Source organism: Arvicanthis niloticus, chromosome 7 (assembly GCF_011762505.2).
Source record: "Arvicanthis niloticus isolate mArvNil1 chromosome 7, mArvNil1.pat.X, whole genome shotgun sequence".
Lineage (NCBI taxonomy): Eukaryota > Metazoa > Chordata > Mammalia > Rodentia > Muridae > Arvicanthis > Arvicanthis niloticus.
The window spans coordinates 88297335-88322026 of NC_047664.1; the positions used below are offsets into that span (position 1 = coordinate 88297335).

The 24692-nt window shown below is 41.0% G+C and overlaps 1 protein-coding gene across 1 annotated transcript in view; it reads left to right on the top strand.

Annotated features, from left to right (window-relative positions):
• Positions 1-24692, top strand: part of Slc4a4 (solute carrier family 4 member 4) — a 385548-nt gene that overhangs the window by 227122 nt on the left and 133734 nt on the right. Inside the window, 1 exon segment of the mRNA XM_076938759.1 lies at positions 19994-20070. Within this exon segment, the coding sequence (XP_076794874.1) occupies positions 19994-20070 (77 nt within the window).

Below are 24692 nucleotides of genomic sequence, written 5' to 3' on the forward strand. Positions count from 1 at the left end.
GATAGCAACTGCTCTTGAAAACCCCGTGGCTGAAGACTCTTGGTCCATATTACAGTCGATCACATAGTAACCCCCAAATTTAAAGAACTAATCATAAGGTGAGACTTGTCTTTCTTATTTTTTTTCTAATTCTCTTAAAAGACATATCTGGAACGCAGTAAAACAAGTTGGAGCATTGACTAAACTGAAATATGATGTTCTGACTATAATGTCTCTCAAAGGGTTTGGAACTTTTTGAGGAAAGCGGTAGACTGTCCAGAGTGCACACTTCCAGCAGGTCAGTTTCAAGAACTGCTTCCTGAATTCTCAGTTCACCTGTGATGATGGCAAAGGAGGAATGAAACCCCCTGGACAGGGTTTAGAGAAGCCATGCGTAAATTACTAAGCGAGTTAGTGGCACGGGTCACAAATGCTGAAATGCTTATCCGAGGAAAGCACAGTCAGACATGCAAAATAGGAAAATACATCGAAAGCCAATGATAGGTTGAGAGAAAACTATTACAGAGCTTGATGTCCACAATTACAAAGAAGATGTAAACATCTGACACTGAAGAGTTCAGGTAAAATACTTGAGCCCAGTTGTGGAGGCTTCTGGAAAGATTTTTAGTATGGAGGTAGCATGGGGAGAATTGTGGATCAAGGCAGAGGGATGTGTGACCATCCTTGGTTTTTGAACAGGAGAGAGTTGGGCATCCACTGTAGTAGACCAGCAATGAAGGGAATTAAAGACCAGGCTAGATTGTGACCGCAGAAGCAGGAAGGAAGGGATAATGCATGATGATGTCATGGAGGGAAAACTTACAGTGTCAGCATAAGCGAATGAGTCTGGGGTGGATTGGGTTCTGAACTTTAACCAGGACGGTGCTGAGAGGATATTCCTGGGAGACGGTGATGGGTGTACAGAAGAAACACAACCATTCAGAGTTCCCCCTCCATCAGGCATTGCTGTCTCCATCTTAGAACATTTACGTCACTGGGGGCTGACATTATTAAATTTCTGCTATGCTATCACATTTTTAGTTGGCCTCCTTCAGCCTTTCTCTGGCCTGGAGAGTAACAACCACATTAGAGCTGTGTGCCACTGCACTGCCTTCTCCCAAGTCCAGACATTTCCCTTTCACCCCCTGGCCTTCCTTCACCAAACCTTGGATATTTGATTTATTCCTGAATGTGACTATCACTTGGGCCACTTGCTATATGGTTTCACCTAAGGATTTTGGCTTTGCAAAACTGAAAGAAATTCATGTCTAACTTTGAAACTTTTCTCACTGTAATTATCTTAGGCACACTTTTCAAAAGGCTACAGGGAATAAAATCTTTCAACAACCTGACATCCATCTTTAGCTTCTTTAGTTAAGGGAAGACATTAGAAAATGTAAGCGTAACAAGTTACAAAGTTCTAAAAATACAGAGAGGCTTGAGCTACTTTTCTGAAAAGGAGTTAGTTACTGTGTATCCCCGAGTTTCTGAAAGCAGTCTCAGGAGTTCTTTGATTGACACCTCATATTGTAATCCACAATGGACTAAAATACATACCAATTCTAAACAGTTTACAGAATGATGACGGAGAGAGAAGATTAGGAAGTCTGCTTTGTTTTAGAGTACTAGGGGTGGAAAAGGCTTCAAGAAGGACACATCTGGGGAGATCTGACACCTTGCTGAAATTATAAAATAGTTTTTTCATTATCTTTTTCCCCCTAAAATAGGAATCTGCAATTGGGACGATTCAAACTGGTGCTGGACAAAAAGGATGATGTGTTGATCGTAAAACTTTTGTCTTCACCATCAAGTCTGTCTGGTTTCCTGATTTCACTACTCTTTACACTGTTTCTCTTTTCTCTGGCTTGGGACTGGGGAGCCCACTTTGTGAACCCCCAAATCTGTTCACCACCACCTCTGTCAGGTTGCCTGTCTTTGTCTTACTATCCTTGATGAGGACTTGCTTCTTCAAGCTTCATCCTGTGTCTGATATAATAGCCTGTTATCTGGGGTCACTTTACAGTTAGTCTTGTACTAATCCACTGCAGTGCATTGCCTCCTACTTGTCTGCTTATACTTGGGTGATGACACACATTCCTGTGTGGTAGTGGCCAGTGGCTCCTCTGTGCATCTTGAACAGCATCCAACCCTCTGAGCCTGGCATTCAAGGCCCATAGGACAGCAGCCTGCAGTTGTTTAAGCACACTGTACTTCTCGGTCTATACAATACAGCTCAGCACAATTTACCAACTTCTTAGGTCTCCTAGGTAATTCTCTCTTGATGCCCTTGTCTTGAATTCTTGCTCAGCTTTGAGTACTCTCCTTTCTCCGGAAGCTTTCTTCTCAACGACTGCGTTTCCATTGGGGTCTGTGCTATCCTTAAAGCCTTCTTCCTTACAGGATGCTTTGATGGTACTGGATTCTAAAAGTAATTTTTTTGAGATTCCTTATCAATATCGAGTTTGCTCTACTTTATGGTATTGATGTATTTTTCTTAAAAGAAAGAGACTTATTTTAATTCTTAATTATGTGTATGACTATGTGTACATGTATGTAGGTGCTGTGGAGGCCAGAAGCGGGCATTGGACCCTGGTTTCCAGTTATAGGAAGTTGTAAGTAACCTGACAGGGATGGTAGGAACCAGACTCTGGCCCTCAGCAATAGCAGTATGTGTTATTAACTGCTGAACTGTTTCTCTGGGCCTTGCCATGGATTTCTTAAGGGTAGGACCTTCTGTTTACTCTACTAAGATATCTTCTAGCTCAGGAGGCAACAGACTAGCCCATGGCTGATTTGTCTCGAAAATGTTTTGTTGGAAGAAGGCCATTCTTGTTAATCTTCATGCATTTATGGCTGCTTCCATGCGGTGACGGCAGAGTTTGGTAGCTGCGACAGAGATCACAGGGCCCACACAACTTGAAATAGTTATTATCTGCCAGTTAAAGCATTTCCTGATCCCTGTACTATTGATTTCCAAATGGGATTTCAGGAGCTCTGAATATTTCTTATACCCATTCCCAGGAGTTTGAAAGAGTACCATTTTTTTTTTTTTGTTTTGTTTTTTCATATGGTTTAACCAAAGCAGTACTTCTAATTAGAAGGAACACAGAAGCAAATGTAAGAAGCCAATTGCAATTCATAAAGCCATGTAGTAAAGAAATTTATAAAAATGTGAGTGATAATCTTTTCTTGTTTTAGAAAAAAATTGTTTTCCATGAAAGAAGTTACTTATATTCTACATTTATTATTTTGTAGTTAATGAATGGATATATTTTCTATTATTTATTATTATTTACTTACTGATGTGCTAAATGTTAGTAGTTTAGGGCCCAGGTAATTACTTTCAATTTTTCCTCTCTTCCTTTCTTTTCCTGTGTGTTTAACCCATAACAGGGTTGTTTTTTCATATTTATGACACTGTCTATCCAATGTGGATTTTCATCAGCTGCATTTAGCATCCCACACAGGATCCACACACAATCTGTGCTTCCGTAATCACTGTGACAGGTGTAAGAGACATACAGAGATGAAGCTGTTGCCACTGCTTGTTCCCAGCAATGACACACGTGCCACTGTCCTGGACATTCATTTGCCATTATGAGCCATGTGTCTACATCTAGCTTTTTGAGAGTGCTTATACTATCATGTTCTCGGAAGCTGTAGATTCAGATCGTATGCAGTGGTTCCATATGGTGGATAACCACTCAATCCCAACAAGAATTGTAGCCTTGACTTTGCAGGTGTCCTTCTTGGCATAGCTGAGAGCACTGTGAAGCCGGGAAGGCAGATGCCGAGGTCTCACTGTTGTGTTTCATAGATGGAAGATGAAAGTTATTTATGATGAGGAAGCTACCAGGTGAAGGACTACTATAGAGTCAGTGTGGCTGTGGCTTTACAGGGGCCTTGTGAGGTAGGACTAGATTACTTTGAACACTGATGGAGAGTCTTCCATGCAAACAACACAATAAAGTTCTATTATTAGGCCAAACAATGCCTGGATTTAATTACTGGAGACAACAGAAAAACCTAACCACTTGAATTAGCATGTCTGTGCACATGCGATTGAGGGAGTCATTCGGAAAAACAAATGCAATATTCTAGTTGTGGATATCAATTTCAAAGTTAATAATAAAATTTCTTCTTGGCAGCAAGCAGTGGAATTATACTTTAGATGAAAATTGCTGGCAGAATCTTCAGAAACAGGGCTTTTCCTCCTTGTGGGAAGCTGAAAGTCTGCTGTTTATACTTGTCCTCGTAATTTCAGATTTCATTTCTGCTCCTGCCTTTTAAAGCATCCTCTACCTCTGTAGACCTTTATCTGTCTTCTTACTAAGCCCCCAAGACCCTGTATATAGATGTCTGTTTGTCCCTTTATCTGTAAAACTTTAGGCTATTCTACTTCTTAGAACTGAGATCTGGGTTCTAGGACCATTGTAAATTTGAATATTCAACCTGCAAGGTCAAGGCCCCATTTCTGAAGACTGCCTGCAGCTTTCTTCTGCTCTGCTCCAAGTCCTTAATGTCCTGTGGGGACCATTTCAGTAGCCTCTTCCTTCCCCTGCCTTTGTCCACACTTTGCAGGATTCACCCTTCACAATACCCAACAGACACACATCCTTATCACTTATGCTACAGTATGGCGTATTGATATGCTTAGAACCCTGTAGGAAGTAACCTACTGTTTGTAAGTCCAGGCTCACACGGCCCAGTCTAGCTGTTAACGGTAAGATCAAGCCCAGATCCTCTAGTCGGCTGTGCCGCCTTTTAACTTGGTCTCTGTTGAACTCCATAAACCATTTTTTATTTTTCTTTTCTTGCATTATAACCTCAAATAATTTAGGTCTCAAAAACTTGATGCATGCTTTTCAGTCTATCAGTTATTCATGCTTCTCCAGATGCCCACACTGATGTGGTTAGATTTAATCTATTACTAGAGGTCTTATTTCCTCCAACAAGGTCCCCCATTTTCATACTTTTTTTTACCCCTTCCCACCGCCTTCAAACATTTCCCTCTTTCATGCCCTTATGCCCATCCCCCACCTCTGCTGATCTTTCATTACATCATAATGTTTATGCTTCCTTCGTTGCTGACAAAGCCACCCAAGGAGCCTGAAATGCATCCCATTTATTTTTGTACGTCTGGCGCCAAGCATGGTGTCAGTAAACGTTGGACTGGACAGTCTCATCCACCTCTGATGCCTTGCGTGACTAAGTACTTGTTAACCATGCATTTTCAACAACACTGCTACCCCTGTTGTTTACTCTGCTTGGCTTGGAGAAGATCTTTGGATCATCTTTAAAAGCTTATAGTCTGAAAGCAAGAGGGAAGTAGATGTAGCATAGTAGCTAGGTAGCATGTGTTTAACCAGAATGGACAGTATCTGTTTAGCTGAAGTGAACCTTTTAGTTTTGGCTGTTCTAAAAAAAAAAAAAAGCATTATAATGATTAATGACAAATTTCTCAAAGTCACATTTATTTCCTTGCTGATAGATGCTAGGTTTTCACTCATTCATTAATGGTGATGGCAGTATGAAGGTAGTATTGGACCATCGGTTGTCGATTATACTTCATAGGTTGGAGTATAATCATTGCTTTTAATCATTAAACTAATTTTTGAAGTGAAAATATAATTAATATTTCCTCCCTTCATTTTTCTTCCTCCAATTCCTCCTTTGAGTATGTACCTTGCTTTTCTATCAAATCCAAGACTCCCCTTTTAAAAAATGGGTTGGTATACATATACACTTATGATACATATACACAGAGTTTTTTACTACTTGCTCACCGGGACCATTCTAAGATGACTCAATATGTCAGGAAGGCAACTATGATGACGGTCATTTATGCAAGATGGTTTCCACCAAGCCCTGGTTGCTTAGTGAATCTAAATACTATGGTAGTCATGGGGGTTTTTGCAAGTAAATATTCCAGATCTTTTCTCTTTCTGAGCACGTATGAGGACTTTGCATTCCTTGCCTGTTGAAAGTTAGGTGTGACACCATGATGAGAAAATGTGAATGGAGTTGACTGATGTTTTTCCCAGAAGCTTCTAGAGCTGGTACCTGCTTGTCGAATGCCCTTGGCTAAAGCAACAGTGGTCTAGAGAAGAGTGGAATTGTGCATCCAAGGTCCCTGGCCTTGAAGGGATTGAACTGGGGCTTCTGCCATTCTCAGCTTGTTCTCGGTTGTGAGGTGAGAAGCAAGCAGGGTAACCAGGAGGGTCTGAGTTGACTCCTTCACTGGTAGGGAGTGTTTGTGCTACCCATCAGTGGGAGGACCAGAGGTAGACTTGGTCTTCTTGCGAGTCCTGATGGCACCTTTTCTGTCTAGTTTCTTCTGCTCCCCATTTTATCAGCTCCTCGGCCTCCCCTCAGCCATGCGTTGTCCTTTCTGATAACAGGTAGCTATGCTCACTAACTACTGTATTTGCTATTTTGAGTTAAGAAACAAGATTCCTGGTTGTTTTCAATGACAGCCATCCAAGCGTCATTTTTCTGTGATGCTGTTTTTATAAGGCCATTCTTCACATTCTAGGAAAACTGCTGGGATATGGACCACAATGGGCACCACTGTGACCTGTGGCAGATTGTTTACTTAGAAAGCCCAAAAACTCTAAGGTGTTCTGCAAGTAGTAACGTGGTTACAAGTAAGCATATGGTCTGGGTGATGTACTGAGAAAGAATAACACCCAACACCCTTTTGAGGAAAAACAGGTTATATCCAATTAAAGGAGCACTTTCTTTTAGGAAAAGCATTAGTTGAAGAAACAATTCTTCCAATACATGTTTGCTATAAGCTCTTGGTTTAAGGGATTACTCCTGAGTGTTGAGGCATAGTGTGTTTACCCAATTCCAAAAGGACATCTATTGCAATATTTTTTTTCTATATTTCTGGGAAGTACATTATAATCTGTAAGCAAAAAAAGCATACAGATAGTTTCATGGTGTTATTTTATTTATTCAGACTGCTAGTTCACAGCTGCAGGCACATGCTTGTCTTCTGGAGGCTACCAAGCAGACCTGTTTATTACCAAGAATAATGTTTGTGGTAAACTATCCTAAAGCAGAGTGAAAAGGACGGCTGTATTGTAGGACATGTAAAGCCCATAACAGGAGAAGGATGAGAACCCAGAAAACCATTTTAGATGTCAACACATAATGGTAACAGGAGGTCTCGAGTTGCCCAACCTTGGCTGGTTAATAGAATTGGCTTACTAGAATTATGTAGAGAAAGGTAGGCTTTGCTTTGCTACTGTAGAAGAAAGCTCTAGGTCCACTGAATGAGCCTCTGTGAAGAAGATATTGACTTTAGGTTCCTGATACTTTTGGGTGAGACTGGAGGGTATTTTTGCAATCCAGTTATTTTCCAAGTAAACCATGATCAGATACAGCCTTCAGTTTTCTTAAATTCAGACCACAAAGCTGCTTGGTGAAGACATGGTCCTTTGAATGAGGATGCATTATATGGGGCCTTTGCACACTTGCTTTTGGAAGTGATGGAGACATCAGTGACTAGCTCTTAAGAGTTTTTGAGAAAATACACATGCCTTCAAAGAGGGCTGATAGACATTATGTGTAGTCCAGTGGACACTACCTCTTCATGAGTATGCGAACGTTTCAGTTGGTAGCGTGATGTTATATTCTTAATAAATCCTTAGTTCATGCACATTTTAGTGTAGCTAGGATATCATGGCCATAGATCCCCTATAATAATTAAGTTTATTGTGATTAGATGGGTCACTTCATTAAGTGGAAAATTTCCTGTCACCAAAAATATATATGCAGATATTGGGAAGTTGGCAATATTTAGTGAGAAGAGAAATTTAGCCTGGTGAGAAAGCTCTCTGCCCTTTGATTGTGATCCTACAAGCCACATGTACAATCAGGACTCCAGGCTTCCCGAGAGACACTGAGATGTCTAAATTATTGTACCCTCTGTACTGTAGTCCTGATCTTTATAATGAGCCTGGGAGGAAATTCTGGCACTTCCTGGGAGGAAATTTTAAGTAACATGTGAAACTCATTCACATTACTCCTGATGTGTTTCTCCTTTTTCTCTCTGTTTCTTTGTCTTGGTTCCACAGAAAATGGAATTTGTAGAAATTACCTTTGTCCGCCGGTTTAAGCAATCTTTAACCAGCATAACCAGGTGAAAGCGTTCTCCAGGTCTCTGCTGTGTCTGGGTTTTATCTTTTGTGCTATGGTTCTTGTGTTCTACCACTTTTTCTTTTGCCAACCACCTTATTCTCCTCTGTGCTATTCAGTAGGAAATATAGTCAGAGTCAGAAGGGAAGCAAACCCCACCATCTCCCTGCAGAAGATGTCAGTAAGAGCCGTTAAAGGACTTCTGTACCTGAGTCTGGGGATGAGGCTTGTTGTGTAGAGATTTGCTTTATCATTTATGAAGCTCTGGCTTCCATCCCTGGTACCACATAAAACATAGTGTGCCAATGAACGCCTATAATTCTAACACTTTTATGGGGAGGCAGGAAGATCAGAAGTTTGACTTTATCCTTGGATACACAATGAGGCTAGCCTGAGCAGTCTGAGACCTCAGTGCCACAACAGCTGAAACTAAAAACAAACAAACGAACACACACACACACACACACACACACACACACACACACAAACCAATCCCTGAAGAACTTGGTAAACCTACAGTGTGTTGTATGGAAGTAAGGTAGGTCCATCTGTTTAGATTTCCCTCCTCTTCTCTCCAGTCCTCTCCTGCCTCCTCCTGCCTCCCCTCCCCTCTCCTTCCTTGCTTCCTTTTTTTCTTTTTCTACTGGGGATTAAATCCAGGCTTTATACATGCTTGGCAACTATTCTACTCTTGAACTAGAGTCCCCCACACTTTTATTCTTTATTTTGAGGAAAGGTCTCATGATGTTGCATAGGTTGGCCTCGAGTAAGCTCTGCAACCCAATTAGACCTCAAACATGGGATCTTCTTGCCCTAGTCTCTTGAATAGCTAGGATTACAGACATGCATTTCCTGTCTGTAATCCTAGCATGTATGGGTATGTATGAGTTTCTTTAGCAAATAACTACTGATAACCTTTATCCTCAGTGATGCATCTGTCGCTTTGATGGAAGCTGTCTATCACGCAGAAGCTTTCTCTGTAGTCGAGCACTCAGCCTGATGTGACTATACATCTCCTGTACGGCGATGGATCATAAAGGTTCCTTGAGTGCTTCAGGCCCTCGGTGCTCATTTTCTGATGACTAAGACAGCTTCAAGTCCCACCTCTGGACATGAACTTGTTCTTTGTACTCATCTGGAAAAATCTAAATGATGAGTTGATACGCAACCCAAATTATGGCCATTCCAGCTGACTGTCCCTGGAGGTCAGTGCAGATCACAGAAAGAAAACAAAACTACCAATTATTGAACACCCGTGCAGGAAACTAACTCATGTGCCTCTTTGTGTATTGCTTATAGCAGTCTTATCATGAGTTACTGTTTCATTTTCTAATCATATGCTAACTTTATCTTCTTTCCATCCTTCCATGCTGATATGTCTTTAAATTTTCTTTCTGAATGTGTCTAGTAGGCTTATCCTGGAGAAGTGAAGTGTGACTCACCATCCATTCAGACTCTTCTAGCTCTTCCCACCCCTGACCCAGTTAAAAAGATAGTGGTCAGTGAACATCAGACATGGATGGGTCATGCAGTGAACTATTCATATACCTTTTAGAGCTTCCTAAAACCAGATACACAGATATGACTTAGAAGTAGGACACTTCCAACAGAGAGGCTCAAGCAGCTCTGTGAGGATTTTGCTTTTCAACTAGAAAATCATGGTGTTTACCTAGCATGTTCAAGACCCTGGTCTCAATCTCCAGTAGCATGCGCGCACATGCATACATGCACAGAGAAGTAAGAACATAATACTAGACCGTAGTTTAGACCAGAATTCCCCAAGTTATCTCTGGAGTCACTGAAGGCCATGGGGTTGTCATACCTTTGGACCCTAGCTGTCATTTCTATTGAAAGCAAGCATATGGACACGTTTCCTTACTTCATCCTCTTAGGTTTCAGGCACTTTAATCTTGAGAGCCTCTAGGGATATGTGAGCTTGAAGGCATTTGTGTCTTCTGTCCCCACTCCTATTGGGGGGTGGTGGTGGCTGGTATTGATTGGCTCTACCCTGAAGTCAGTTAAGCAGAATGGTGTCTGGAAGGCATGGGGAGTGAGTGTATGTGGCAGCCATTATCACTGTCTTTCCTAAGTTTCATGATTCATAAACAAGAGAAGAAAACATAGGCCCAAAGAGTGTGTGCTTCTATCATTCTGTGTGTATCTCTCCCTCCCTCCATCCCTCCCTCCATAAGCTCAGCCACTGTATCCACACTTAAATATTTATTTGGCCTCAGATATAGGATTGTGAAAATGGCTTGCCTTACACACATGCACATACTTCTCAGCTGTAAGGGGTTTTGCTGACTAATGATACAGATTAGAATCATTGACAATTCAGACAGAGCTGGTGGGAAAATATCCTTAGCTATAATTTTTTAAAATTACATAAATAGTATTTCATGGAGGATGTTAAACTATTTAAAATATAATTCTATTTTCTATAAAATGATCAGTCTCCATGTTTGATTTAATTCAGTGAGATCTAAATTTGGCCAGTAGTCAGTGTTCCTACTGGCTCTCATGATACTCACACATTTAATAAATGCTTGCATAAAATGTGTTTGTGATATACTTTTATTAACATATTATCTCAAAATCTTATCAAATTGAAATATACAGAAAGACTTCTTCATTATCCTGGTCTTCTTGATTTTGCTTTTGAGGGAGCTTTCACTATATAGCCCAGGCTGGCCTTGAACTTACAGCTCTTCTGCCTCAGCCTCCCAAGTGCTGTGTTTGCAGGCACACCCACTCTCATGCCAGAATCCAAAGCACTTTGAATGAGGAGCAAATGGCTCTCTCTTATCTTCCTACTTCCCAGGGTTGTCTTTGCAGCAAATACTTAGTGGCTTTTCCTTTTGTCTTCTACCTTTTTCACGGCCATCTTCATGTCTCTATGGGGTTTTCAGTTGTAGATATTGTCTGTTAATGTACTCCACACGGGGGAAATATTATTCATATACTTCCTTCTCCCAATTAGACTATTATTATCAGTTCCATTATAAACAACTGTTGTAATTTGGAGTAAAAAAAAACCTCATGCTTTTGTTTCCTTGTGTAGCAAGATTGACAGGATGTTTTGACTTCTTGTCAAGGACATTAGCGTCCGTCCCCTCCCTCTTCCCTCTCCTCACTGCGACGCTGCCGGACTCTGTCATCGCTCCTCTACATTCTGTTGTCAGTACTAATCACATCTACGTCCCTGTGTCCTTCCATTCAGTGCAGTGCTTTATGTCAGCTGAATCTGATGCTGAGAATCCCTAAATAGAATTCATATTATGGCGACATTTACATAGTTCAGGCTAAGGCTCCGACGAGCTCCCTAAGTATGGTTTTTTTTTTTTTTTTTGACTATTTATTCTAAGCTGTCACTAGAAGAGAATTTTTTAAAACTCAATTTTCTTCAGTGTGTGTGTGTGTGTGTGTGTGTGTGTGTTTGTGTGTGTGTAAGGCGGAGGTGTGCATGCAGTGTGTACATGGAATCCAGAGGACAGTTGTGGAGTTGGTTCCCTCCTTCCTTCCACACTTGTATAGGTGCTTAGCACTGAACTCAGGTTTCAAGGCTCAGGCAACCTTTAGCCACTGAGCCAGTGTACAGCCTTTACATTGATTTTAAAAAAAGAGAAAAAAGTCTGTTATTATATTGTTAAGCTCACATCCCAAGGATATTAGTAATCAGCAGGATGCTTTGGTAGTACCTTCAGCCAGGCTGTTCCCTTCTCCTTCTCCTGTTCCATCCCTATCTCCCATTCCCTGTGCCATAGTTGTCAACTGTTGCCTGGGCCTGCTGCATGGTGGATAGTCTGTCACTGACTTCTCTTGCTGTCTTGAGTAAAGATGACAACTCCCTTTTCTTTAGTTTATTTCCTCATTTTGGTAAATTATGCTAACAAGAAGTATTAACACTTTTAGAGCATTTAGCCCCAGATTTCCTTTATCATTTTCCCAGTCAGTTTTTGACTTGGAATGACTGTAGAATTCTTTTAAGAGCCTGATATTATCTTCTACATGAAACACTCACTTCTGATGCTTAAGAAAACCCAGCATTCGGATGCCAGGTAGGGAAAGGAGGGTATTCTCTTCATTTTCAGTGTTGTGAAGTTTTATGAGAATTCATCTATAGGGGAGATTATTTTCTGCTATTTTATTTTTTTCAGCTGGTGTGTGTGTGTGTGTGTGTGTGTGTGTGTGTGTGTGTGCATGCACCTGTGTTGAGGGGCCCTCGTGATCTGAAGAAGCACTCCCATTAGCCTAGCTTATTATTGATGATGGCCTTTCCATCTTTATTCTTGTTCTTGTTTAATAACATTTCCTTTGATTGTATTTTGATATTATTGACTTCATCTTCTATGTGTCTGATCTTTTCTCTACATGTTCTGGCTTTGTTCTCTTTGCCTTTTGCAAGATTTCTTATTCTTTCTAACTTATGTTGAGTTTTTTTTTTAAAGCAATTGTGCTTTTATTTTAAGACTTTTCTTTGATCTCCTTTTTTAGAGCATTCTGCCTCTGTTATAGACATAAAATCATTTTAGATCTCTATAAACTAGTAAGAATTTTTATTTTAAGTTTTCTAAGTTAAATGTTTTTCTCAATTTTTTTTGTTTATTTTTATTTATAGAGTACATTAAAGTTTCGAATTTTCTACGAAATTTCTGCTGATTATTTTAAATAGAATCTCACTAAAGTCTATCTGGCTTTGAACTTACTGTGCAGCTAAGAATGGCCCCAAGTGTGGAAATTCAGGCATGAGCAGACATTGGGCTTCCATTGTCCATCCATCTTAAGAAGGAACATTTGAATTAGAGTGGGCAGGAAATATTGTCCCCAAGACTTCTGTAAGTTCTGGAACTCAGAGGGCTTTGCTCTGAGGCCCAAACACTGAGCTCCTGAGCAAAGAGCACCCAAGTGTAGATGTGCTGGCTGTGCTGAGTCTTCTACACACTAAGGTAGTGTTCAGTGTGGCTGTGGGACTTTTAACTTGTCCCTTTCAGCCTGTGTCTTGCATCTTGCTTCTGAGGGGGTTCTATCCTGACTGTTGGTTGTTTACTTCCCCAGAGATGTTCAGGACATCTCTGTGACTTTGTTTTTGTGAGATATGAAGGTCATAGTTGTTGTACATACTTTTATTGATATTTTTGGATGGATTCAATTTTGTGTGCATTGCTTGACATCATATGTGCATACGGGCTGGGACGCATAGCTGTGCATGGATATGCGCATGTGAGGCACACAGAGAGGATTGCAATAACAATTGCTTATGACCACCGGAACTGCAAGTGCCATAAAGTATTTGTAGTAGTTTCCATTTAGGGTGGTATCTAATTATGTTGATTTCTCATTACTTGTTGCCTGAGTAATGGTTTTATGGCGAGAGAGAGAGACGGGGGGGGGGGGGGGCAGGGGAGACAGACGGAATTTGAAATACTTAAAAAATTACTCTAGATCACAGTGAAATCGAAGTACTCATCACCATTATTAGAACGGAGTCATCATGAATTAAAGGACTTTTGCTCTTTCTGGTTGAGTATTTGACTTTGAAATGTCTGACATCGGACCTAGGGAAACCTCACAAGTAGTCGGAAATTTAAAGCAGGGAAAACCAGGGCACAGGAGTTGGACTTAAACAGATCAGCCACAGGGTTGGTAGCAAAGATTTGAAGGAGTGGAGAGTGGTCTGTGAAAGAGCAAGACTTGTGGAAGCTGGTGTGTGTGTGTGTGTGTGTGTGTGTGTGTGTGTGTGTGTGTGTGACACTGTCACCTGACCTCTGTCTACAGCCAGCTCTCCATATAAAGGCCTTGCTCTACACCTTAAGAATGAATGACTTCAGCTTTTGGCTGAACTTCACTCTTACTTTGGTAGTTATGTGAGTCTTTTGATGTCTTCTTCTTTCTACCAAACTTACCACACCTACATTGGCCATGTGCTTGGAATCATTTCAGATGCCCTGGCTTTTCTCTGCCCCAGGCTCTCTTGTCTTTAGTGGAACTTCCCATATCTGCCTTTCCTCTCACTTCCTTGGTTTTCCATTGCAAATTTCTCTCCATTCCTTCTGATTTCTCATTGTGCTGCTAGCAGACAGACAGACGTTGGCCACAGTGGCACTATCTTTGTCTCGCCCTGTGGATTCTGAGCCCCTTACACACTCCTTCCTTGTTTACTTCAAGCTTTTCCAAGTCCTAAGGGCTTCTGGGAGTGCATAACGGTGAACACCTTCCCCCATAAGACATGGATTTAACATGGTTGTCTTTATAGTATTTCTAAATGGAGGTCAAACAACCCACTCACTATTTATTAAAAATATTTATGAAATGCAATCATACTCTGGGTTAGACCTGTGAACAAGTCAGTATAAGGGCCTTGGTTTGGGGATTAAAATTTATGTTAAATCACAAACAAACAATAAAATTGTGTAAACAAAAGAATTGGAAAATGGTATGCAAACTGATCCTTCTTAGTTATGAAATTCCTTCAAAGAACTCTACATGGCTGGTAAGTTTTGACTTTCCTTAGTCTAATATTTACACTCTACAGATTTTTACATTTTATGTGAAGAGTGGGGCCTGGGAATGGAGGTCTCACAGACCTTTTTCTTTCTTTATTTTTTTTTAAATCTCTTTTTCTGGATAACCTGCTGTCATAGAAAACAAGACCATTTCTTTTAGACTTTTTCAGTCTCTGTCATTATAAGGGTGCTATTATACTCCTTTTTATTCTGTGGTTGAAATGGGAAGCCATTGCAAATGTAGTAACTGCAGTGTAGAAAACTAATGCCAGAGCATCGTTTGCACGCACAGTATGGAATTTTACGCACTAGGCTCTGACCATGAATGAGGACATCCATAAGCATGGACTTTTACTGCCTCACAATCATATTGCTATTGCTCTTAGTACTCTGTCTGCTTTGCTGGGAAGGAGAGCGTTTTATTTGGATTATACTTCCATAACCCTGCTCATCATTGAAGGAAATCAGCGCAGGAATTCAAACAGAGCAGGATATTGGAGGCAGAAGCTGCTTACTGGCTTGCTCAGCCTGCTTCCTTATAGAGCCCAGAACCAGCAGCCCAGGAATGGCCCTGCCCACAATGGGCTGGAACCTCCCCCATTGATCACTAATCAAGAAAATGTCTCACCTATGAGCTGGGTCTTACCTATGGAGGCATCTTCTCAGTTGAGGCTCCCTCATCTCTGATGACTCCAGCTTGTGTCAAGTTGACTTACATATTCCACTGTCACTGTGTAGCACTTTTTCTCCTTGCTAGACACGATGACGTTTATGTTTTTGATCCGAATACTGTAGAGGGAAGTTTTCAGGGAGCCGAGGTTCAGAGGGACCAAGTTTAAATTATGCTTTTACTCTTTGCCATGTGGTGATGAACTTACCATCCTTGAAGTTCATGTGTGTATACATCGAGTGGTACAAGTGATACCGAGCATTCCAGAACTGATAAGAAAACTGCGGTATGCAATTCCTGCTCCGCAGGGAGTGGTAGTGGGTCAGTGAGCATTCAGAGCATGCCAACCATCTAAGCTTGGGCGATGTCCCTTCCCTGTGACAAAGAACAAGCTCAGAGGAGGGGAGAGTCATCAGGCCCACCCCATTCAAGTCACTGAGCTCTGAGTTTGAGCCCATGGCAGCACAGACATGACATCATGGCAGGATCATGTGGCAGCGTGCATACCTCCTACAGAGATTTTTTTTCAAAGACCTAATTTCCTTTTACTAACCCCTCCACCCTAAAGGGTTTTCTACTTCCCAGTAATTCTAAAGGCTAGGGACAAAATATGGGGTTTAAAAAAATAAACTAAATTTTTCTGTGGCAGTGTAAATCAGATTCATATCTCTGAATTTTTGGTGAATTCTGATTACCTAGATTTACTTATGTGTCTATTATAATATATAAGCTACCTCACTTATTCATTTTCAAAACTCTGTTTATTTTTATTTATAGTGCTAGGGATTGAATTCAGTCAAATACAACATTATTCATCTATAGTTCCAACCTTTACTATTTATTTGGCGGACAGTTCTCACTAGACTGCCAGGCTGGCTTAAACTTGGAATTCTCCTGCGTCAGCCTACTAGGATTACAGGCAATACCCTGTGAGTTCTTAGGACTTGTGGGTTTTTTGTTTTGTTTGTTTTGTTATGATGAAATTGTTTGCTCATTAGAACGAAGAATCCAGAATGGTTCCTAGGCTATGGAATCCTGTGTTAGCTTGTCCTCTGTACTTTATTAGATTATTATGTGGGTATGAAGGGTGTGTGGGGGGGTAATCTCTTGTCGCATTATATAAATATTTGCATTTTATGCACACATTTAAATATTTCCCTATGCCATGCATTTCTTCACTTCTTTTTAATGTATCTAATAAATATAATTGCAAAGGACTTTTAAAATCGCTACACATACACTAAAGTATAACAGCGATTTTCAAACAGTACAGAGTGTAATTAATTTTTATAGAAACAGTATGTACCTGCCAAATGGGTACTTTGAAAAATGAAACCATTTTCGACTGTGTGAAACGGCTTGGAAATGTGATTCTCCACCACTTTCTTTTCCTCATAGCCAGAAAACAGTGATATGGAAATTAGTTATGACTGTGTATCCAAGGCTGGGTCTTCCCTTTTTAAAAATCACGCTTTAGAAGCAACATTTCCTTTGGGCCAAGAACAATCCTGAGACATTTGAATGTCCTGGATCTTATCTGGAAAGAGGATTTGAACGGAGCCTTAAGTAAGTTACCACCTATCCCCAAAAGTGGTAACTCAAGGATATGCTTCTGTATTATCATTGGTGCAAGAAGGGGCTAGTTTTCTCTAGTTCCCTTGCTCACTCAGTACTACAGTGTAATGATCATGTAGTGCAGGCTCCAACTTTCAATACAGAGCACTGATTTATTCTGACAACATGTCCTGTTGCATATCTGTTGCAAAATGTACACAATACTTCATTGTTAGGAGCCTGTTGTGTAACAGCTTCCTAGGTTTGTTAAAATCCACACACAGATTTCTGATTCCCACATCCAGTCTAATTTGCAATCTCTTTTGACTCTTGCTCTGTCTTCTTTGGTTTTGGTAATGTGTTTCTGTGGTCAAAGTAAAATTTCAAAACAAAGTTATTTATTGATTTGGTTGTACAGGTGAGGAATCAGAAGAAAAGCCAAATATTCTTTTGCGTGTGTGTGTTTATGTAGTGAAGTTGCTGATTTAATGCTTTTCTTGAGATAGGCAAGGTGACAGTGGTGGCTTGCAACAGGGCAAGTTGCCAGAATGATACCTCTGACTTTACCCTCTCAGATGTGCTATCAACTCAGATTCCCGGTAGCACACACCGCCTGCCAAGATGAATTTTCATTTTGAGCGGTGTTTCTCCATTTTTACCACACTGCAGTGCTACTTGGAAGGTTAGATAAAACTCCTTTTTCTGTGTCCCATGCCCAGAGTTTTGTTGGAGCTTGTGTGGAGTGACCATCAGAATTTGGGTTCTAATGAGTAGATGCGGATGTTATGGGTCCTGGGTCTTCACTTTGGTTACTATGGAGACAGAGTACTGGGAAGCTTTTGGTTGGTTGCAGGTATTGGGGAGTGAGGGTGTTGCATTTGATAGGGAAAGAGAGAGGGACAGATTCAACAATCTCAAGCATCTTACCTAGTGTCCTAGGTTTGCTGGCCTTGGAGCTGTTACAATGTGTTATGAATCTGAGCATTCATAGTAATTATTTTTATTACTAGAAATTAAATGAAGTTTATGAGGGGCAGTGGATTTTATTGATAACACCAGCCTTTTCTTTCTCTGGTTCCTGCATCCTTCTTCACACTGTGCCTTTTTCTGTCCCCCTGCAAAGAATGCCTAGAGATTAGCCACAGGATAGGTGTGAGGAGTGAGACTGGGTTTGTTTCCTTGGCAAGATTGTTATGTCAATCAAGTTTACCATTGTATTACAAGCCCATTGTTTTGTCTTTTAACTAGTCAGGCTTTGTGGCAAGAGGACAGCTATGGGTTCAAATAAGCCTTACAATGTTTATCCTAGATTTCCAAAGCAAATCAGTTTCCTTAGTCTGTTACCCAAGGGATTTAATTTATTTAGTTTTCAAATGATGTCATTACTACCACTTAAATAAAATGAATGTACTAATTAGAAATCAGTCTGACCTGTTTATCAGTGAAGACTGCACCTAACTTGCATGTGTGAGATTAGATTGCCCAGCCTTCATTGATTAGGGATATATTGTTCATATTTCTCATTCAGTTAGAACTCTCATCCAGGTAGTGACAATGACCAGCTTTTTTTCTTTCTTTCTTCTTCTTCTTCTTCTTCTTTTTCTTTTTTTTAAGAAAACACAAAGACAAGCCTCCCGCCTTCCCATTAGTTTCCATCTTAGCATTATCTGGGGGTGTTCAAGTCTGTTCCTGGCACCTTTTGAATCCGGTGGACACTAGAACTTTAGCATGCAGTTCAAAGCATAAAACGCTGCCTTACTCCTTCCACACAACTCCTGTAATTTTGCTTATGAAACACTTTGTCAGATGTTACTTTTTTTTAAAAATAATGCCCCGTGCTCAAATTTTCCTAGAATAAAACATTCTGCCAGGTAAAGGATTTAAGAGATCTAGGCCATGCTTACTCAATGAAATGCAGCCGAGTGGAAAGTACCCCGTCCTCCTGGCTGGGAACATTAGGTCTTTTCTGACGTTGTGGTTCAAAGAGATTATATTATTTAAAGAGCTGCTGGTACATGGACATTAACTTACTAGATGCAGATTTTGGTCTTTTGTAACTTTGTGTGTTGGGGTTTCTTTCTGAAGGAATTCATGTCTATGAAGAATGGTTTCAAGCCAAGAGTAAGCTGTGCTTGAACTCAGTGCTTTTCAACCTTCGCCCTCTTGCTGGGAAGACTTGTTTGAGTCAGATCATTGAGAATTAATAAGAAGTGCATGGCTCAGCACCAGGCAACGGTTGACTCAAGCACCTTGCTTTGAAGAGTTACTCTTTTGCTTCATACACCTAGAAATTTCAGGTCCCACTGCAAAATGGAAGCCCAGGACCCAGGACCATGGTCTCCGTGCAGTTTGCTAGCCCACTGCTCTTCTGCTCATCCTTTCTGTTGTGTCTAACAGTATCTGGAATGACTAGATAGAACCAGTGATTTGACCTCTAGCTGTTGTTGGGAGATTGGTACTATGTCATATGCCCTGTACAGTTAGTTCTTCATGCTACTTGAAAAAGTTTAGCATGTTACAGAGGAAAAAAGTCAACTCTTGATTTTAGCGTGCATAGTGGTCAGGGAGCCCATGACAAGACTACTAAGAGGCAAAGACTGGGGATTCTGGGCCAGATACCCACAAGGGGAACTATTTGTGACCAAATGTCTGCCAGACAGAGGAGTACAGATAGCTTTTCTGGGTGCTCAGAGAGTGGTGTGCTTGGAAGGATGGCCGAGGCCAAGGGGAGAGGACATCCAGGCATGTCCCCAGGACTGGTTCTGTTGGTGATTGGTAGGAGCTATGTCTGTGTGTCAAAAGCAAAGGAAAGGGGGCCAGTAGACTAGATGTGTGTAAAACACAGCGAGATAAGTGATCAGCTAGAGAAATGGGATTTTATACTTCCTGGGTTAGATGCTTTATGATTTAACTTGACATGAGACATAAGCAGGCAGCAAGATGACGTATCTGGGATTTTAGATACTTTCCACTTAGCCATGTTATAATCCAGCCTGGACTCAGGAGAACTCTCTGGGAGGTTATGTGGTTCAAAGGCTCTTCTCCATCCTCATCTTCATCTCCCAGTGTTTAGAAGATGCTCACCCAAAGCCTGTACTCAAGAAAAGAAGTCTCTGATCAGAGTTCACTTGTGTTTTTTCAGGTAGTCCAGCCATGACCCACAGGAATCTGACATCCTCCAGTCTCAATGACATTTCTGATAAACCAGAGAAGGACCAGGTAAGCAGAGACTTCCTTTCTTTGAGATTTAAGACAGACCATGTATTTAAGTGATGCTGGGTTGGCTTAGAGAGTGTGGTTGTCACCACTAAAATGGACTACCATTATGTGAGGAGCGGAGTTTGATCTTTTTCTAAGGAAGGAAGTGAGCTGACTCAGAGAAGTAGGTGACTCTTGGCCTTGTAGTGCGTTCTCCTGTCCCTTGAGCTGTAGTTTTGGCCAAGCCTGTGCATACTAATAAGCTCTACCTTGGCTTTGTTGTAGGGATTAAGTGGGGGTATTTTATGAAAAAGTATTTTGGTGTACCATGAAAGCTGGCTGAGACATGCCTGTGATTGGCAATCTGGGGGAGGAGAGGTATATCAGGCAAAGGTAATGTTAATGTCACATCCGTTCTCTCTGTATTTGTTAGTGAGCACATATTCTAAGTGTCTGTTTGCAATGAAGAGCAGAGAGTTTGGATCACTGCTGTTTTTTTTTTTTCTTTTGAAAAGAATATGGTGTAAACTGAGTCATTTTCCTTGTTGGCTGGGTGTCTACAGAGAGATTATGTTTCAACAGAGTAATATTATTGATATTTCCTGGTGAAAAAAGTCTCAAGACTTCAAAGAAATGAAAGTTCCATGTTTTAAAAGCAATGAAGGGAGCATTTGGTGACATGTTCTTTGTGCACATATGGTGATGATCTGAGTTCTGTTCCCAGCACCCATATTAAAAGCAAAATGGCCAAGTGCTGCTAAGCTCACGTGTGATCCTAGGACTGGGAAGGTAGAGGCAGGAGGATTCCTGGAGTTTGCTGGCCTCCCAGTCCAGTAACATAAGTGAGCTTCAGGTTCAATGAGAGAAACTGGCTCAAAAATTGTGAGTGATTTATGAGAACGGCCAGTATCAAACTTTGATCTTCACATAAATACACACACACATGCATACACACACAAATACACACATGCATATATATATGTATGTACACAAACACATACACATGTATACACATGCACATACACACATACAAATGTATGCATACACACATATAAATATAAACACACATGAATTCTTCCCCTGTACATTGCCAAAATTCACAAACGATGTCGACATACAAACCTCTGAACACACACACACACACACACACACACACACACACACACACACACACACTGTGGCTGAGTTACAGGATAAATAGTAGGGGACATGAATTGAGAAAATATGGCTTTAATTCTTGTTTCAAAACTGGCTAGGTATGTAATGGGCCTGGCTTTCCCCTCTATTAATTGGAAAAAAATAGTACTTAATGTATATGTCAGAAAAGCAAACATCTGGTTTTTGCTCGTATAACCTCCTTCCGTGTCCTTTGATATAACACAGAACACAGTCCCAGTTGGCTTCATGCTTAGCACACTAACGCTATCATTCCCGTGACCTTATTCTTCATCTCTGTCTCTTTAAGTAAGGTAGCTTTGGTAATTTTTTTTCCTACTTTGCCATTTTTTTTCTACAAAAAGCAATATTTATGACAGTGTTCTTTTTAAACTGGCAGTCCTTGTAGTAATGACAGAGTTTTATAGGCCTTGGTGAATTCTCAAAAGTACAGGAAAGGTGAAATTACTCTCTTAAGTATGAAATGGCTTGTGGAGTCTTTCAACCTTCCCATTGGCCCTTCCTCAGAAGGCCTTCACTTGCCCAGGTCGGATCTCTAGAAGAACCTCTGCAGCTAATCTCTTCTTCCCATTTTCTGTCAGTTCCATATGCTTTTTGTATCATTGCCCTCCTTTCCCCCGTGGATTAGAAGCAGAATAGGTTTCTAGCAAGTAGAGTTGGACACTTCCCTGAGATCTCGTGTCTTCCTTATCTTTATCTGCTGGTGTTTCTGGGAGAGTCCTCTTCCTGAAAACTGGTGACCCCCTCCACATGACCCTGATATTCACTCTTGACTCCTTGGACCTCTCTCTATGAACCCTGACCTGATTAGCTTCTCTGCTTTCTTCTGCCTCTTCTGGACATGGTCAGAGAGTGGGCATTTGCTTGTGAGTCTGTTGGTGAGTACACACCTGTGGTGGAACTTGGACCCTTAGAATTTTCTCTAAAGCTTACTGTGGCTCCTCCATTCCGCTTTCAGTGAGGAGCGCTAATTATTCGTGCCCCTTGACAGGGGATTTGAACTTGGATAAGGCCACAGCAATTAGAGCTAGACATATGTGGCAGATACGTTTTTGAGTAACACTTCTTTTATTGGGGACAACCGTCTTTTGCCAGAAATTTGTAAACAGGCAGCTGGCAACTGTTGACTGGGAGACATTTCTTATTTCGTTATCTCTTCAAACCTGGGTGTATGTAGAGGAAGTTCCTTAGCTTACAATGAGAATTACATCAAATTTTGCTTCAAGGATCAGAATACATTGGAGCATCATGGTCTTTGGTTGTTGATTTTTATAAAAAACCTGTGTGGATTGGGTTCTTGGAATCCACCTTCTTAGCCTCCCTGCAGCTCCTCAGAGTGACGGAGGCTGAGGGTAAGGTGATGACCGAAGACCAAGCTCAGGGGTTTTACTCATTCTCTTTTCAAAGCTAGCAAATGCAGGTTAATGGGTATCTCTTGAGTGAAATTATCCACCCAAACATAGCTGTCACCCACTCAACTGAGGTCTTTCTTCTGAAAGCACTTCTGTTCCCTGCTTCCTTCCAGCGGCTGGAAGAGGACCTTAAACTGACCCACAGTCTTGTCCATCAGACATGGAGGAGGGGTGATGGGGTAAAAGAGAGATAATGCTTCCCATGCAAAAGTGTTTGAAGCCTTTTAAGGCAAAAGAAAATCAGACTTGCAAGTACATGAAGCTATGGTAACCCCAGGTTTTATTTCTGTAACCTGTTTTAATACAATAAACCTAGGTTTCCCCCCCCTTCTTTCTTTTTATAACCTATTTTTCCTCTGGCTGGGTGGGAAAAACAGGTTGCCAGGCTAGCTTGAATTTGTTTTGAAAAAGCTTTTATAATTAATTAGCCAATGTCCTGGGAGTGAGTTTGGCAGTGAAGTCAAACTCCTCCTGTGTGCTTTTCCAAGTCTGCCTCCCCAAACGTCCATCCAGCTGATGCCGAAGTTTCAGATTGAGTGATGCTTCTGACTGGATACAATCTGAACAGTTGTGACCTTGCCTCATGGCTTCCTGTGGCTATAGAACTTCCCACTACACGAGAGACTTTATGTTCGGAGTACCGAAGAGGAACAGAGTGACTCTTTCTGACAGCTACAGTATGACACAAGCTGAGGGCATATTTTAAATGAGATTCTGCTTTGTGGAAGCAGAAGAAACAAATCTGTGGACTGCACTTTTTCTTCCTTGCTCTGCCAAGCCCATGCTCTTAGGATTTCAGTTGTGGCTGCCCGATTGAAAAATAGCTCAAAACAGTTAAGAGCAACAGCAAAGCATAGTCCCAGTGGAGCGATTCAGTGCCCCAACTGCATCCCTGCTTGGATGTGGTGTTTATTAAGCAGAAAAACACCTGCGAGGAGAAGAAACACATCTGGAACACATAGCATCTAAATAAATAATCTGGTTCTCTTTCTTCTCTTTTCTTTCTTTCTTTCCTTCCTTCCTTCTTTGAGTCGATGTTCTGAAATGTTCTTTTGTATGAACCAGCTAATTTTCCCAGTTGACCTTGCTTTGCCTTCTGTATTTCTTTGTTCATTCTCTGAGTTTTGAAAAATGGAACTGCAGGAGAGATGTGATGCAGAAGGAAGACTTGGATATCAGTTTCCATGATGAAGTGGGAAGACAGACAGGAGGTTGCTTTTTTCCTTCCTAGCACCAGGGATCACATCTAGGGTTTGGTACCCAAGGTACAAGTCTACAAGCACTGAGCTACATCTGCAGCGCTAGTATCTTCATCATTATCTTGTTAGCTTTATGTCTCAGAGATGCACTGTGCTTACAGCTTTATAGGGCTTGACTCTACAGGCTGGGAATGGTGCAGTAGTATCTGGCACATGCAGATTCAGAGTTAGGGGGAACTTGAATCCTATAGATCCACATTGCATGTAGTAGAAATCGAAACACTTTGCAGAGTCCAAGGAATACATGGAAGGGTCACGTGACCTTGTAACATCTTATATGGCTCCCTCATTGTTTAAGAGAATTATCAGACAATGTGTTGCATAGGTCTCCTGGAGGAATTTGATCTGGGATTAGCGTTTTAAAACTATAGCAGGATTGTTTTAAGCATTATCTTATTATTTTTAAATATATTCAGAAGCCTTGATTTTTTTTCTTTTGAAGTGGTGTTGGTCATTTATAGAAATAAGTGTAAATTTAAACATTTTGTCAAAAAGTAAGAGGATAAACCGTTAAATCACACCTGAATTTAAAATTGCTGTCTTGATGACTATAAGATGGAGCCCAGAAGGGCAGAGTCTATGACTGACTGACCACCAGTGTTATTATTCTATACACACAATGCAGTAGACTAGAGCTAGCTTAGCTGCAGAGGGATATTTTCATGGCCTCAGAGCAGAATCTCTGTCATGTGCGAGTTCTTTTGTATCCACAGAGGTAGACCTGCAGTGCCTTGCCTTCTCTGAGGGTCTGTTGATTATGGGTGGTCTGACTTCACTTTGTGGAGGAAGTTACAGT